Source organism: Ostrea edulis, chromosome 8, assembly GCF_947568905.1.
Source record: "Ostrea edulis chromosome 8, xbOstEdul1.1, whole genome shotgun sequence".
Lineage (NCBI taxonomy): Eukaryota > Metazoa > Mollusca > Bivalvia > Ostreida > Ostreidae > Ostrea > Ostrea edulis.
This window is the reverse complement of record NC_079171.1, coordinates 68498962-68516138: the sequence shown is the minus strand read 5'-3', so window position 1 is coordinate 68516138 and position 17177 is coordinate 68498962. Positions and strand designations below refer to the sequence as shown.

The 17177-nt window shown below is 33.8% G+C and overlaps 1 protein-coding gene across 1 annotated transcript; it reads left to right on the top strand.

Annotated features, from left to right (window-relative positions):
* Positions 1-1184: 1184 nt before the first annotated feature.
* LOC130049772 (uncharacterized) lies at positions 1185-6106 on the top strand. Its single transcript, XM_056147773.1, has 4 exons — positions 1185-1518; positions 2762-2839; positions 5605-5658; positions 6047-6106. The coding sequence occupies exons 1-4, from the start codon at positions 1378-1380 to the stop codon at positions 6104-6106; spliced, it is 333 nt and encodes a 110-aa protein (XP_056003748.1). The 5' UTR covers positions 1185-1377.
* Positions 6107-17177: the final 11071 nt, after the last annotated feature.

Genomic DNA, 17177 nt, shown 5'->3' with positions numbered 1-17177 from the left:
GACCAATCAGGTTCGAGTATTTTACATGAAAGTATGATAAAACAATATGTATATTTGAAAATGTGCAACTTAATTTTATAGAACCTTGAAATTAGTTGAAAAATAAATCAAAGAGAAATAGGAAGTAGAGTGGGAGCCAGTGTGAACGGATTAGTATTCCAAACGGAGCCATCATTCCAACTGGAACCAGTGTGTACGGCTACCATCCATGTGATCCATAAGTGATTGAAACAACTGCAGTGTGATTAAAATAACAATTATAAAACTGAGTTTTAATTATATTCCATTGTATTCTTGTAATGATTAGAAACGAAAGTATGTAAAAATAATAAAATAATAAATATGCAAAGTATAACACTATCTGCTATATTCCCTGACAACAAAACGTGACAATCGTTATAACCACCATATAATGCTGACGAGGCAATTAAATCCACTGCAGCATCAACTTGTTTGTCAGTAAAAAAAAACCTTGTTGTTTGTCAGTAGCTTGCCTCAATTTAAAAACTGACCACATGGAGAACAAGCTCTCACGAATCGAATCAGAGAGATGCAAACAACATAGGCAGTTGATACTGGAACATTGCTACATAAATATGGGAAGTTGACGATGGAGAAGTTTTATAGAGTACTTTTTTTAAGAGTTTTGCTTTCTGAAAGCCATGTCTTTTACAGACACTTCTCATCATTCTCCTACAGATAGGGCACCTCCAACAACTACTGTTTATTTTCCTATCCATTATATACCAGATTCACACATCACACCGTTAGGTGTATATACTTATATTAAGCAATATACAAACACTATAGCCTACTTGTAAACAAGGGAGGAAATTTGGACTACGAATACATGTTTATCATATATATATATATATATATATATATATATATATATATATATATATATATATATATACATATATATATATATATATATATATATATATATATATATATATATATATATATATATATATATACATACCTATTATAAGACTTCAGCGGACGCAAAATATTTATAGACCAGCGTTAGGCAGACGTAAAACTTAGGCTGACGTTTTTAAGTCTGCCCAATTTTCTACTTGTAAAATGAAATTATGTACTTAACTTTTGAGTAAAATGTGTTTTCTTTCCTTAAATTTAGAATCTAAACTTTACATTTCGGGCAAAAATATTTCATTTTATTCATAAAAGTGTAAATTCTAGAGTTGTTAAAAACTAGCGTGTATTATTTTGGCAATATACGTTTCACGACTTGTGTAGACATTTTTCAAATGGGCATCACAAACGAAAGCGGAAATATATTTAAATTTCGTTTGATTTTTTCCTTATTCTGAACCACTAGGTGTCAGATTATTTAGATTAATATTTTTAAAGATGGTATTTAAAAATGTTGAATTTTCCAACACCGTGATTTTTTTGTTGCGTTCTGTTTTGCTGTCATGTTACGGAAATGAACTTCGGGAACCTTCGGAGACACCCGGAAAGGATCCAGCGTCTGCGAAGATGTTGTCACGTGTAAGTAAAATTTTCTTATTTTGGTTTCAAAAATGATTTCAAGGCACATTTCTCGCAAATTATATATTGTTAGGTTTTAGGCCATTACAATTTCCCCCACGAGTACGAGTAACCGGGCCGCGTTTGTTTTCTTCAGTGGGCAGCGAAAGAGGGGTCTACCGTCTCCGAGTCACGTCACGCCATGACACATGACTAGGACAATATTTGTCGTTTACTATGTTTTAGCATTGATATAAAGATTTTCTAGGATATAGAGAATCCCGAAAATGTGTCGTCATTATGCCCTACACTTAAAGACACAATGCAGGAGACGCCATGCAGTTTTCAATGCAATGTGCATTGTCCTTATTTTGATTGTGTACGTAAATGCACCTCAGGAACCGGTAGTTTTGTCTGCAATACTAATAGTAGGGTCTATAGTATACCACCCCATCATGTTCCCTACTATTATTACTACAGACAAAATGACTGGTTCCTGTCATAGGCGCCTCTTTCAAAGATATTGCACTATTGTAAACAATGGAGGAAATTCGAAAGATATAACTACATGTATTTCTCACCAATTTATTTTGTCCCTTTTTACGTTTTTCATTTTCATGTTTTAGGAATCTTAGCTAAATGTTTAATTACCACATAATACTAATTTATCCACATTTTAAAAATATCTTGTCCCACTGATTCAATATTGAATCGCCTATATGGTTCCTGTGACTGCATATGCTTTTCTATGACTTTCTACTGAAATATTTAGTTCTTGATAATTTCTTCTGTGATATAGCTGTGGAAAAATTGTTTAATTCTGGGACATAAAAATTGATGTATCTCTTGCCAAACGTGCCAATTACATGACATCTGTCATCTTTTTCATAACTCCTGTGGAAAACCGGGTTATAATAGATCCTCAGTACCCCTTGCTTGTGGTAAGAGTTGACTAAATGGGTCCTTCAGACAAGTCCGCAAAAACAGAGGTGTCGCAGCAGGTGTGACACGTTAAAGCTCAAAGGCCGTAAGCACCAAGCATAGGCCTTTAAATTCTGCAGCCCTTTACCGGCAATGGTGATGTCTCCATATGAGTGAAAAATTATTGAGAGGGGCATTAAACAATATACAATTAATCTTCAAGGAGTAGGAGTAAGTATTGCTCTTAGAGATTTATGAAATAAAACAAATCGTGTAATAAGAATTTATGACATTTTTTTCTGCATCCAAAATGAATGCATGTACACACTTTTTATTGTTTTAGAGGAGGAAAGTGTCGATTGGGTTAAGACTGATCTGTACAAAAGTGGCTTTTCTGTTGGACACATTTCAAAATACAATGGTAAGCATATTGAGTTCCTATAATTGATAATAGATAGTAAATGATTAAAATATACCATTCTGATTTATTTTAACACTGGGTACATGCATGGGTTTTTAGTGAATGATATAATAAATTATAAATATCTAGAGTGATACAAAATGCAATCAAAACATGACCTATAATAATCTATTTATTATATTATGGATATCATGAACTATTTAGTATTGTTAAATAATAAATTACCTAGATTTAGAAAGAAGTGTAGAAATATGGGTTGCATTAAAATGCACTCTAAATCCAACGGAGATGTAGGGTGAATTAGACTAGAGTTCTAAGGGTTTAATGGTCCACTGATTTATTTATTTTATCTACTTTAAATCCCTGTTGAACTAGAAAGTTTTTCAAATATTTGAAACGATGTCACGATGGTTTTTTTTGTGTGCCTTTTAACTTCCTTGTAAACATGGTAAAATGACTTGTCATATACTGTAAGGGTCGACCTGTGATCATTTACATTTTGATTAATCATATTCTGTCGATTGGAAACAAATTGCAGAAGAAATATGAATTAGCATCTCAAATTACATTAGGAACATCCTGAGGTATAGATATGTGCATGTAACCATCCCAAAATCATTGTGTCCATGACTGTTCAAAATCTGCCTTTAAAAAATTCCATGTGCAATCTTTGAAATATTGGATTCAGATAACTGATGCTATCACAATCATATGAAATGATGAACTGTTTTAATTTTTTCTTGTTAAAATTAAAATTCAAAGAAATTTTATCTGTTTTTAAAGATTTTCTTTTCATGAATTAAATGGATTCATTAAAAAAAAAGAGGCACATTTCATTTCTTATTTGCTATACTATTTCTTGAAGCTTATTATTGTTTACATATTATGTTGGATAAACATAGTAAAGGAAAGTAGAAATAGTTCAGCAACATTTGAATTAAAACTGTAGGAGTAGATAAAAATGTTTAAAAAAGATCTTCCATAATTTGTGATTGGTTTTTATCCAACAAGTTGTTTGTTTTTATTTGTTGTCCTTGTGAAGGCTTCAGGATAGAAAACACATGTACAATATCCAGCAACAGTCAATCGGGCTGCTCACCGATGGCCTGATAGCCCAGTTGGTAAAGGGCGATAACTCCTATGCTGGAATTCCTCTACTGTGTGTCTATTATACAAAGATTCCCCTAATATAAACTAACATTTTATACATACCATATTCGTCCTATTGAGCAACCCGGGTGCTTAGAAAATTGGAGGGGTGTGTGTGGTTATTTAGTACTCTATGCTGAAATATTCCCAATAGATATACACATAAATTTTATTTCATTTCTTCTAACACTAATAATTAATCCATTCTTGTCTACATTAAAATATACAGTAGTAGCTATTATTTTCAATTTCACTTGAAACCGTTTGTGTCATAGACTAATACCACGTACGATTTACTAAACTTTCGTTTTCACTTTCCCAGCACAACTATGGCCGAGTATGAATATAGTTTAGGAGATTTCATGTTTACAGATATATCTATAATCTGGGATCCATTCCAGGGAGAAACTCTTAAAAAATAGAAATCAACAATCCTATGCATAAATATGCGATTGCTGTTGTAAAGGACTGTGCAGTAGTTGGACACGTGCCTCGAAAAATAAGTAAAGTTGTAGCATTCTTTTTAATAACAACATTGGAGGGGAGGGGGGGCTTTGAAATGCATTGTAAATGGAGACTATCACTACTCCTAAGATACCGGTATTGGTGAACTAGAGATACCATGTATTATGAAATTCAGTGCGGAACCAAGAGATTGCTAGAAAGATTAAAAACAAAAACTATGTTATCAGAAAGGTGAGTAGTACTGTATTTCAAAGGGGGGGGGACTTAATTTTTGAGAGTTGAAAAAGGCCCTGGTTTTTTTTAGGGGTGGTAGGGGCACTCAATAGGTCAAATATTTATAAATAAACTTTTTCTATACTGTTGACATTAAAAATTTGTCATTTTAACACATTTTTCTCATGTTTTACTACTCTGTTTTAAGAAAATGTGTGGGTTTTTTTTATATTGACCTATACTTCTGTTCTTATATGTTTGACATCTTAAAAAAGGTGGCAACACATACATTTGCTTTGGTTATTAATAAAATCAAACTATACCGAGTGGAAATTAATACAGTGTTTCCACTTTCAACCATTAATATTGATAAGTCGCATAAGGGTAGAGCTACCTTGAATCTGCATAAATGGTATTAAACATGCAGTATGCAGGTATACATTCCACTGATTTCCTGTTTCGTGTTCAGATTGTGATTGCTGTCTTTATGTTTTCCTAGTGTGTGTTTTACATAAAATCTTGTCTAAAGTATGCATGTACTTGCAGAAAAATTAATTTAAAAAAAAACCGTTTTATAATAGTTAACAAACACACACATGTACATAGCCGGGCCTCCAAAAATGGAAAATGCAGATGCTTGGATATGTTTTGGTAGATGATTGAAATGGAATTCACAAATAAAATGTTGATAAATTAAAAAAAAAAATATTGGCTAAGAAAAAGTGACAATGTTGAAAGTACTAAGGGCACAAACAGCATCTGTATACATGTGTGTACAAATGTATATTGTCCTCCTAAGAGGGGTAACATATATACATGTAAAATAAATTGGAGAATATGACATGGAGACAATGACAAAAAGGACTTTAAATCTTGTGTGTTTTTGGGGATTGTAGCCAAAACTCTTGCATATCATTGCAACATTATTGTGTCTCTAGGAGGAACAATCCTGCACATCATTTGTGGAAATGGAAGAGTTAGAGGCAGAACAGGTAGGGAACATAATTTTTATCTAAGATTATACCTCACCATCACATTGCAACAGTCTCTTTGAAATCAATCAGAAGTGACAATTGGGGATAAATGACAAGTCTACCTAAAGTAGAAAATGTATATACATGTATATATGCATATATATTATAAGCATGTATGTTTTGGAAGATGAAAAATATGGCATTGAAAAAATAGGTTGATGATATTAAGAAAGTGGTCTGTAATTGTATGCGTGCAAGTGTATATTGTCCTCCTAAGTGGGGTAACATATATACATACAAAATAAAATGAGGTCCTCCTAAGAGGGGTAACATATAAGATAAAGTGGAGAATATGACACAGAGACAAAAACTAAAATAACTTTTGATTAAATCTTGTATGTTTTAGGAGATTGTAGCCAAGGCTCTTGCTTATCATTGTAACATTACTGTGTTAAAACCTGTATAATGCATTATGTACATGTATGTGTTTGATGTGTAAAATTTTGTTTCTAGGGGGAACAATCATGAACATCATTAGTTGAAATGGAAGAGTTAGAGGCAGAACAGGTAGAGAACATAATTTACATCTAAAAGGTTATATATCACATATCACCATTACATCACAACAGACTGCTTGAAATGAAATATTTTAAAAATTAAAAAAATCAAGGAAAATAACCATATAAAGTTCAAAGACTAATTCCAGTTATTAGTCCCCTACCGGTTTATAAAACGAAAGTCAAGTGGATTTTAGGTTTCCTCTCTGTTCGTCTCTCTGTCAATCAGTCTGTCCCATTGGTTTTCCAGATATTTTTGCATAATGCTTGCGAGAATTCATTGAAACTTGTAATGCAGTAACTACAGATTGAGTTCAAGTTTCATATCGTTTGATGCATAAGTGTGAAAGAAACTAAGATTGGGATGTGTTCCAATAGATAGGGCTGTAAAAGTAGGACATCTGAATAGATCGAGGCTGGGGTTGCGTAAATAATCTTTTAATTAATTCCACATTTCAAATTCATAAATCGCAAAAGGAAAATATCAATAACTAGTGATCCTAATTGTTCACGAACAATTAGAGGGCTTCCCACCTTCTACCGGTTTTTCAGTAGTGTTCAAATGCTAAACAATTTGATTTGGATAGAAAAGAAATTCAAATGTGCCGCCTTGAGTGTTGAAGTGTTGGAGATTGAGGCCTTGGTTTCGCACGATAGTACCGGTCAAATATTTGAAAAAAAGGGTGTGGGTGTTGGATAGCCGGCACATATCGGGTAAAAGTGTAATAGGACTTGTGCAGGTGTTTGGGGGTGACTTTAGACCTGTTAAATATTATATTTGGAGGTGTAAAGAAACCGGAAGTGACATTTTCAGAGATTACACATGTAGTGCTGACACTCTGCTCATGCATGCTGGGACTATGAGCCTCATGTTGAGAAGATGGTAGGAGTCTGTGCACTGGAATTTACCATGTGTGTTATGGATTGTGGAATTTGATATACAGTTTGTAATTGCTCATCCTATGTGTTCTAATTCACGGAGACAATGTCTTTTAGTCATTTCACCCAAGGAGGCATGCATATGGATTTAGGCTGTGAAAAAGAACCCCAGACAAAATGGCGGCTGGTGAATTAGATGAAGTTTCTGAGTGTAGGATCTGAACGGAGAATAGGAATACTGCATCCCATCTGACCCTGCAGGTAAGTGTTTATTTGTTTACAATGACAGTCGGGATGGAATGTCAAGGAGTTCAATTGTCGAGTAAAGTTGCATCATCATCAAAAAAACAACAACAACTTAACTTAGTCTTTATTTTGATGCAGGCAGACATTAATGGAATCTGGCACATGTTTTTTCATGAATGCAAATGGAAATATTTGATTTACAAGACAGTCAAGAAATGGAGAAAATGGGTGTAGGTCAGATGTGTATGTGTAGGTCAGATTAGCTAGAATCCTGTTGTTGGGCATGTGACCGGTCAAAATGGTGTAAACAGCTGATCTAACATATAGATCACTTGAAGGGTTGGGGATTTCTTCCTTTGGGATGATAGGCGTGATGTGTGGGTTTGCCTTGCTCGTGGAGACTGACCCCTTGATGTGTGACCTTGACCTTTGACATTGACCCACTTTCAAGGTCAAACATCGAAAACTCCATGAGAGGGACAGATTGACCTTGACCTCATTTTGAAGGTCAGATAGATCACGGGGCTTCGCACAAGTGGTCCCACGTCTCTATCTAGATCCGTGAAAAAGTTGTGGGCTCGAATGACAACGTCAGAGACTTTCGGGGCGAGAACTGTACTTCAGGGTTATCGGTTTCCCTGTGTCAACTTCTCTGTGGGGGAGTGTTTTATTGTGAATTCGTCGGTGAAGGTATCGCGTCCCCACGACTTTCGGTCTAGTAGGAGTAGCGATAACAGGGTTTTCGATGCGAGTCGCCGACATTCGCAGTGTGGTCAAAGTTTTAGAGTTGTAATTCATGATATCGAGACCAATCGAGAATTCCTTGCTGACCCATGTGATATTTCGATGCTATCTGAAGAGGGAAAGAGAGTATAAAAAGTGCCATTTTCTCGCCATTATGGATGACCTTTGACCCTTGACCTACTTTTCAAGGTCAAGGTCACACAACCCATTCCAGTGTGTTCCGTCTCTCTACGACGAATACTTTAGGAGTCGTCAATTATTTAGGTAGAAATCGCAAAACATAAGGAGGCATTAACTCCTTTTAACGGTCAGCTAATCCCTTCATTTTAAGTTCTTCGATTCTACTAATTGACCTGTAAAGGTTTCATCCTCCTATCATTTACGGTTAAAAAGTAGTAGCGATAACAATGATTTCTGCCAAAGGTCAGGTAACTCCGTAAGGGGTCAAAGTTCCATGACGCAGGTTGAAATGCATTCGTTTCTCAAGAAGTGCTATATCATGGACTTTAAAGTTTTCGATAAGTTTGAAGACGAAAAAACATTTTGACGGTAGGAAAATAATAAACAGAACAATAACAATATGACTTTCCACAGAAAGGTGGAAAGCCTTAAAAATATGAATGAAATTTGTTAATCACACAAGTATTTTTCTGTACTCGGTGAGAGAGGTCTGAAAATTATAGAGTTTTGAATAAGATTATTTTATTCCTTTAAAAAACACTATATGAGACAACTGTATGAACTGTGAAAGATCAAACTATTATACTAATATTCAATACTGGTATTAAACATGGTAACATGTAGGGGTGCAACGATATGCTTGCCTCATGATACGATACGTTGTATGATACAGACTTGACAATACAATACGTATCACGATACTTTTAACATGCTACAAGTTTATCAATATGAATGATAACTAATGAACAATGACACTGGTTTTGGTATCATTTAATTGGACCTTACTGTTACAACTGCATGTCCAAAATGCTCCTGTATTTGGGATTAATGGTTCACAGGGTGAGAAATAATTCACTGGCACCACATTTTTCCATTTCCGGAAACCATCTTTATTTGGACAGGGTGTATTATGGTAACCATCGTCCATTTGTCTGTCCAGACCTTTTGGGCAAGATACATACTGAACCGTAACATCTAGGATTTTGCAACTTGGTACATGTGATCACCATAATGAGAAGAAGATGCCTAACATTTTTCAAGGTCAGAAATCAAAGGTTAAGGTCGTAGTATCACTAAGTAGGAAAACTTTGTGGGCAGGATACAGACCAAACCATAAACTCCAGGATATTGCAACTTAGTACATTCGATCACCATGATGAGAAGAAGATGTCTATTGTTTTTCAAGGTCAAGTTCACAGTATCACTTAGTAGGAAAACCTTGTAGGCAGTATACAAACTGAACTGTTGGGGCTAAGACTGTCAAACTTGGTACACATACACCTTTTGCCAAGTGGAGAATGTCGATTGTTTCTCAAGAACAAAGGTCAAGATAGTAGTAGCAGGATAAAGACTGAACCATTGGAGCTGGTACCATCAAACTTGGTACACATACACCTTATGCCAAATGAAAATATTACATAGAGAGTACATGATTGATCTGTTTTTATGATGGAAAGAAAGTATGTCACACACTGACATTGATTGTTGATACTACTTGAAGCCATGTTCTACAAATCATAATGTAAGGAAACACCTTATATTAGCTTTTCACGGGCATATTATGAACCATTGGTGGTACTCTTGTTACAACATACATGTAATCTTAAAGCCAAATTGGACAGTTCAAATTAATCCAGATAGAGAATACCAAAATGCGGTATAGTGTAAAATATCGTGAATCGAACCGTTGCATAATATTACAGTGATATACCGTGTCTTGGTTAATCGTTGCACCCTTTGTGACATGATACCAATGTATTTAATCACAGTTCAAGGGAGGGGGGTGTATTCTTCTGTTCATGAGTTGAAATCAATCTAGCCTTACATTTCCAGTATTATTCACCGCTACTATATCAAGTGACCAGCTAATGAATAGATCTTTGCATGTACTAATAACAAACTTTAATATTGTATGTGATAATTTAACGCAATCTCAGGAAAACGGGGGGGGGGGGGGGGGGGGGGCTACATGTTGCTGCATGGATATGTACATTTCTGGAGATATATTTATAAATAATTTATTGTGATTTATTATATCATTTCATAACGGTTGGTTGTTATAACTCAAGAAAATCTTATAAAGTAAATATCCATACAAGTGCATACAGTGTAGGAAATATACTTTTTCTTTTGTGTTTATCTCTGCTACCAAACATCAGAATTTAATCCAATAACTCATGTTTTAGTACAAGGACATTCACTTGCAACATTCTGAAAAATAATTTTTAAACGAGGCATATATTTTTATATCAGAAATGAGTTGTTTTTAGCCATCACTAATTTGCATACAAGAGTTTCTCAAGTGACGTATAATTTTCGTAACTTCTTTTTCTGAAGAGTTCCAAAATGTTCTAGTTCTGATATCCCATATTTACCTTTTAATAACATACATGTATAGATTATGTAATGTAGTTGTATCAATTCAGATTTCGGGAAAGTCATCTTTTTGAAAGTGCTAAGCATATTGTACAGCCACTTAGGTGTGATAAATGTAGTACATGTATATAATATTACAGGAAGAAAGACCTCTGGCAAAGACAAGAACAAAGGATGGAGAACATTTTTGGAAATTTATGAAATCTTCAGTGTGTTTGGACACAGGATCTATGATATCCATCCATTCTGGTTGCCTCGGGATCGATTCTTGTGAATATAGAAAATTTAAAATTCAAATGTTGGTTATTTTACACTTTAAAAATGCTTACTGCTTAGTCCAATATCATGATAAATCTAGTCTTTTGTGATTTTTCAGGCTAATTAAATCTCCAACACATGTATACATTTTTGATAAATTACCCCAAGGACCCTATATTTTTTCAAAAGCAATATATATCTGAAGTAAATAAAACCATTTTTGTTGGATCACACAATGAATAGAAAGGACAGATGTAGTACTTATATCATGGAATTTCTGTAAACAGATGATATTTTTTACACATGTTTTAGCTCACCTGAGCCAAAAGCTCAAGTAAGCTTTTCTGATCAAAATTTGTCCATTGTCTGTCGTTGTCGTAAACTTTTCACGTTTTCGACTTCTTCTCAAGAACCGCTGGCCAATTTCAACCAAATTTGTCACAAAGCATCCTTGAGTGAAGGACTTTCAAGTTTGTTCAAATTAAGGGCCATGTCCCTTTCAAAGGGAAGATAATCACAAAAATGCAAAAATAGGGTGGGGTCATTTAAAAATATTCTTGTCAAGAACCACTGGAGCAGAAAAGCTGAAATTTACAAGAAAGCTTCCTGATATAGTGCAGATTCAAGTTTGTTCAAATCATGGCCCCCGGGGATTGGATGGGGCCACAATAGGGTATTAAAGTTTTACATACTGATATATAGGATAAATCTTTAAAATTCTTCTTCTCAAGAACTACTGAGCCAGAAAAGCTGAAATTTACATGAAAGCTATCTGACATAATGCAAATTCAAGATTGTTCAAATCATGGCCCCTGGGGTATGATGGGGTCACAGTTCGAGATCAAAGTTTTACATGCAAATATATAGGAAACATGTTTAAAATTATTCTTCTTAAGAACCACTGGGCCAGAAAAGCTTAGATTTACATGAAAGCTTCCTGACATAATGCAGATTCAAGTTTGTTCAAATCATGGCCCCTGGGGGTATGATGGGGCCATATTAGGGGATCAAAGTTTTACATATGAATATATAAGGAAAATCTTCTTCTCAAGAACCACTGAGCCAGAAAAGCTGAGATTTACATGAAAGCTCTCCGACATATATTTCAGATTTCAGTTTGTTAAAATCATGGCCCCCAGGGTAGGATGGGGTCACAAGGGGAAAATATTTAAATATGAGCTAAGGTGACTCAGGTGAGTGATGTGGCCCTTGGGCCTCTTGTTTAAAGCCTTTCATAATTACCAAATTAAAAAATTGGTCTGAAACTGGAAGGTACAAACGAATCCATTACCATTTTGAATATTCATAACCTAGAATGTTCTGTTGACATGTTTTGTTTAGAATTTTGTTCAGAGAAATGTAGTTCAAATGATCACAAAATATACACTGTCATTGGTTTTGGTATACATATAAAAGGTAAATCCTGGTTTACCATGTTCATAATATATGCCATGCAATAGAACTAAGTGCTCTGTTGTTTAAACTGTGTATTGTTATAGGATTTTCGTTTAGTGTTTATGACTATCTCATGTGAGCATTACTGCCTATGATATGTTCTCTTTAAATATAATTGTTTTTGAAAATATGTTGACAAATGACCACTACAGTTTGATTCATATGTATATTATCTGAGTTCAGAATGTTCTTTTTCGTTTTGTCTTATTGAGATGATATATTGTGCTCTTTGACTTAATGATGCTGCTTTAAGGTATAATTGTTGGACCTATAGTGCATTCATTTTCAAATGTATTGAATATAATTTTTGATAATAATGAGGCAATGCTATACTTGTTAGGGTAGTAATGCACCAGTAATTCAAATGTACATTGATGTCTTACCCGAATGTTTTTATTTGGTTACAATTTTGGTTTTTGATAAGAATTTTAGGTCATATAGGTAATCTCTGGTGACCTGTCTTCTGAGTAAATTCAGGTAACAATTGAACATTTTGTAAGAAAAACGTATGCATAGTCAGGTAGAGGAGGAAGGCCTTTACTAAGAATGTAGATGTCGTAATCCTTGGGGTAGGGTTTCTGACTCTGGGGTAAGACCAAACTTGGTATACATAGTGCATATGTGTTAAAGGCATAGGATCTATCTTTTATCTCAAAAATGACATCACAATATTTTGCAAGAAGAACTCCAAAAACAAATTTGTAGTATTAATTATGAGTTATCTATAGCTGCAGCGCTTTGAAATTTAAGTCATTTTGACGTTTTAGCCCTATTTAAATTTTTTGTCAGGAGGACAATATATTAAACTGGTACCCCGCTGATTGTTGGCTACACACAAACATAAGAGATGCGAAATCAACAGGGTACCAATTTAGGCAAATGAGAACAAGGAATTATTTTGTAATTACTATCGTTATCCAATGTGTTTGTAAACATTCTGAAGAACTTTGTGTGATTTTCTAGTTAATATGATCTTAAATTTCGCCACCTTTTTGGAACATGCAACATTTCACCAATATCTTAGACCCCATGCCTTTAAGGTAATTCCACTCCTGTAGAATTATAGGTTCAATCTTATATTTGATTAATGATTATCTTAGTAACAAATAAAAATGATAAGATAAGTATGTTGCAGCATTGATAAAAAGATTTATCAATTAGCACGCATATACCTGGTATTGATGTCAGAAAATTACAATTGTCATTAAATACATTTCATTATCACAAAAACTTGTTAAAACGATAAAATGGTATTCATAACAATTTCATGAAACTGTTTCTTAAAAAAAATATACAATATGTTTGTGAAAAGTAAAAGATATCTATGCATAAAAAATTGATAAATAATTTAATGAAAAAGGAGTTATTACCCTTGGATTCGGTATTTCGAAACTCATACGTGACTTTTGAAATATCTTATGGTTAACAAGATATTTTACAATAACTATTGAAAAAGACTTCAACAAAATTTATGTTCCCATCATGCATAAATCTTATCAAATCGTTGACTTTGCGAAATCTTATGACATCACAGGAGAGTGGAACTACGTTACACAATTATAAAATATCTTTTTAGCTCACTTGAGCTGAAAGATCAAGTGAGCTTTTCTGATCGCTTTTTATCCGTCGTCTGTCTGTCTGTCTGTCTGTTAAACATTTACATGTTCAACTTCTTCTCCAAAACCACTGGGCCAATTTTAACCAATGTTGCCACAAATCATCCTTGGGTGAAGGGGAATCAAAATTTTTCAAATGAGGGCCAACCCCCTTATCCAAGGGGAGATAATAGCAAATCAGTAAAAACACACTGAAATTTTTTAAAAATCTTCTCCTCCAGAACCAGTAAGCCAATTTCATTCAGACTTAATGCAAATCATCCTTAGTTGAAGGGAATTCAAAATTGTTCAAATTAAGGGCCAGGCTTTCTTCAAAGGGGAGATAATCACAAAAGTGTAAAAATAGGGTGGGGTTATTTAAAAATCTTCTTCTCATGAACCACTGTGCCAGTATAGTTCAAATTTACATGGAAGCTTCCTGACATAATGAAGATTCAAGTTGTTCATATCATGGCCCCCAGGGGTCGGGTGGGGCCACAATAGGGGAAACCATATTTTATATGTGTTTATATAAGAAACGTCTTTTAAAATCTTCTTCTCAAGAACCATTGAGCCAGAAGAGTTCAACTTTACATGGAAGCTTCTTGACATAATGCAGATTCAAATTTGTTCATATCATGGCCGCTGGGGGTCGGGTGGGGCCACACTAGGGGAAACCACATTTTATATGCATTTATATAGGAAACATCTTCTTCTCAAGAACCATTGAGCCAGAAGAGTTTAAATTTACATCGAAGTTTCCTGACATAGTTCAGATTCAAGTTTGAAGCTTTATGACATTGTTCAAATTAAAGTTTGTTGAAATCATGGCCCCCGGGGTGTCAGGTTTTGCCACAATAAGGGAAACCGTATTTCCTATGAGTAAATGTATGATAACTCAGGTGAGCGATGTGACCCATGGGCCTCTTGTTTAAAGGTTGATATTAACATGAAACTAAATTAATATGTGGTAGTCCTTAACCAAAATTGTAAAATACATGATTTCCTGGACAAGGGTTTAGTTTCCAGGATAAGGCCAAGATTATAGTAGCAACTATTGTCTTTATTGTGATATGGTAAATAACTAAATGCATGCTTATTAGAAGCAGAACAGGATATACCAAAGTGGTGATTTACACAACCCCAGGGCTTTGACTGTACACAGGTCCAAAGTAGTCATATTATTTAATGTTGTATATATAACGTCTCATTATTAGTGAAATATTCTCGAGAGGGACGTTAAACAATACACAATCAATCATCTGGACTGTATAGACACTCTCAGGGTATTTAAGTTTTATGAACACATCTTGTTTTATTCTGTTTTGTATGTTAGAATTTAATTTAGGTATGCAGAACAGGAATTTTTCTCAAGATTTCATAATCCTTGGGGCTAGTGATACTTTTAATTAATTATCATGTACCCAATAAGGCCTGTGGGCCTTTTATTTCATGAAATGTATTAAATTCTGATTGATATGTCTTTTGTAATTTTTCATGAAATGGATGAAAATCCTGTATGTTTTATTAATATTTGACCAGCAACCATACTTGAAAATGATTTATATGACATGCCAGTTTTTCTTACAAAGTAACAATTATATAATGAATAAATTTCATGTTAAAGTTAAATTTTAAATTGTCTTTTATGTACTGTTTTGAAAGTAATTATTTTGTATAACAGTATTCGTGTACAGTGCAGATGGTGGTTATTTAAATGAATGCGAATAACATGATCAAAGTTAATTAATATTGCTATGGATAATTTGTTGGACTCTGTAAAGATTATAAATTAGTCAAAATTGCTGCAGAAAAGCTGGTTGAATAGATAAAGAGATTTATCAGAGGCAAATGTTCTACAACTTTTTGTGGAAATTGAATGGATATGCATTGTCAGGTATAATTTCAGTGATAGCAAACTTGAATAATTAAATCGTATTCCAAGATAGGTTGTCCCAAAAAACAGTAGTCACACAAAGGTTATAGATGTTTGGAAAATTGACCGGTATTTCATCTGTGCTGGAAATCAATCGCATGCAGTTTTTGCATAATTGTATTTTAAATGCCGTCTCTCTAAAGTCTTCAGCTGATTTGGAAAATGCTGTCCACCTTCTGGTGGAATTGTATCAATTTATATGAATATACAATGTCTGCCCAAGGCCTACTGCGCATATACAATAGATTGTCTACCTTACGATGAAATTGTATAAAATTATATACAATGTCTGCCTAAGGATTACTACGGATATCTGAAAACTTAGGCAGACATCATCAATTGTATATCTTTCATTCTTGGTATATTATCTTTAATTGATTTGAAAATTACGAATAGGGTGATAGCTAAACAAAATGATCGAATGCATGATGAAAAATATTGAAGTTTAAACATGGACTATATATGTCTGCCTAAGTATGATTTTATGGATGTGCCTGCCTAATGCTGAAAGCAGATATATATATATATATATATATATATATATATATATATATATATATATATATATATATCTTCACCTTGCATAAATATATATATATATATATATATATATATATATATATATATATATATGGTGTTTCGTTCTACATTTGTTAATTTTCAGGAAGCTTAACAACATGTATTATTACTACAGAATATTACTGCATACATGTTTTTTTTTTTAAATTTGACAATCACAGACAACAAGAAAAAGAACAAACGAATGAAAACAACAAAATTCATAAGGGTGTCTTATAATGTCTCAAATAAAAAGAAATTCCCCATTTTACTTACTCCGTGGGGATAGGGTTGGGCGTATGATTGTGTTACTATTTGAGGACTCGAGAGCTTGATTAAATTATCTTAATTCATTAATACTGTGAAAAATAAGGGAGGGGGGCACTCCCCAATATATATCTGATTACATTACAAACCTCAAAGTATTGTCATTATGAAAGGGGATAACTATCTGTTGTGATTGTACGTGCTTGGCTATTTGTGATATTAACCATAATCCTAACACTAAACAATAATTCAGAGTATGGGAGGTATAAGTCAGGAATAAAACTAATATAACTTAAAAACCTTACAATTGTATTCCTAGGGCACATATCAACACATATTCAGATATCTGTGTTTTTTCTTCGGTACGACGAGATGAAAATCATGCTGATGATATGTTGACTTTTTTTATAATGTCTATTTTTATTTCAATCACCTTTCTATGGATTTTTTTTTGCATACGTTAAATGACAGTTGCCTCAGATGTTG

Bases quoted from the DNA above. Each gene is read 5' to 3' on its own strand.
- LOC130049772 (XM_056147773.1), top strand. From the start codon at position 1,378: ATGGTATTTAAAAATGTTGAATTTTCCAACACCGTGATTTTTTTGTTG. The intron at 1,519-2,761 runs GTAAGTAAAATT...TTATTGTTTTAG, and splicing joins CTGCGAAGATGTTGTCACGT to AGGAGGAAAGTGTCGATTGG. The intron at 5,659-6,046 runs GTAGGGAACATA...TGTATGTTTTAG, and splicing joins AAGAGTTAGAGGCAGAACAG to GAGATTGTAGCCAAGGCTCT.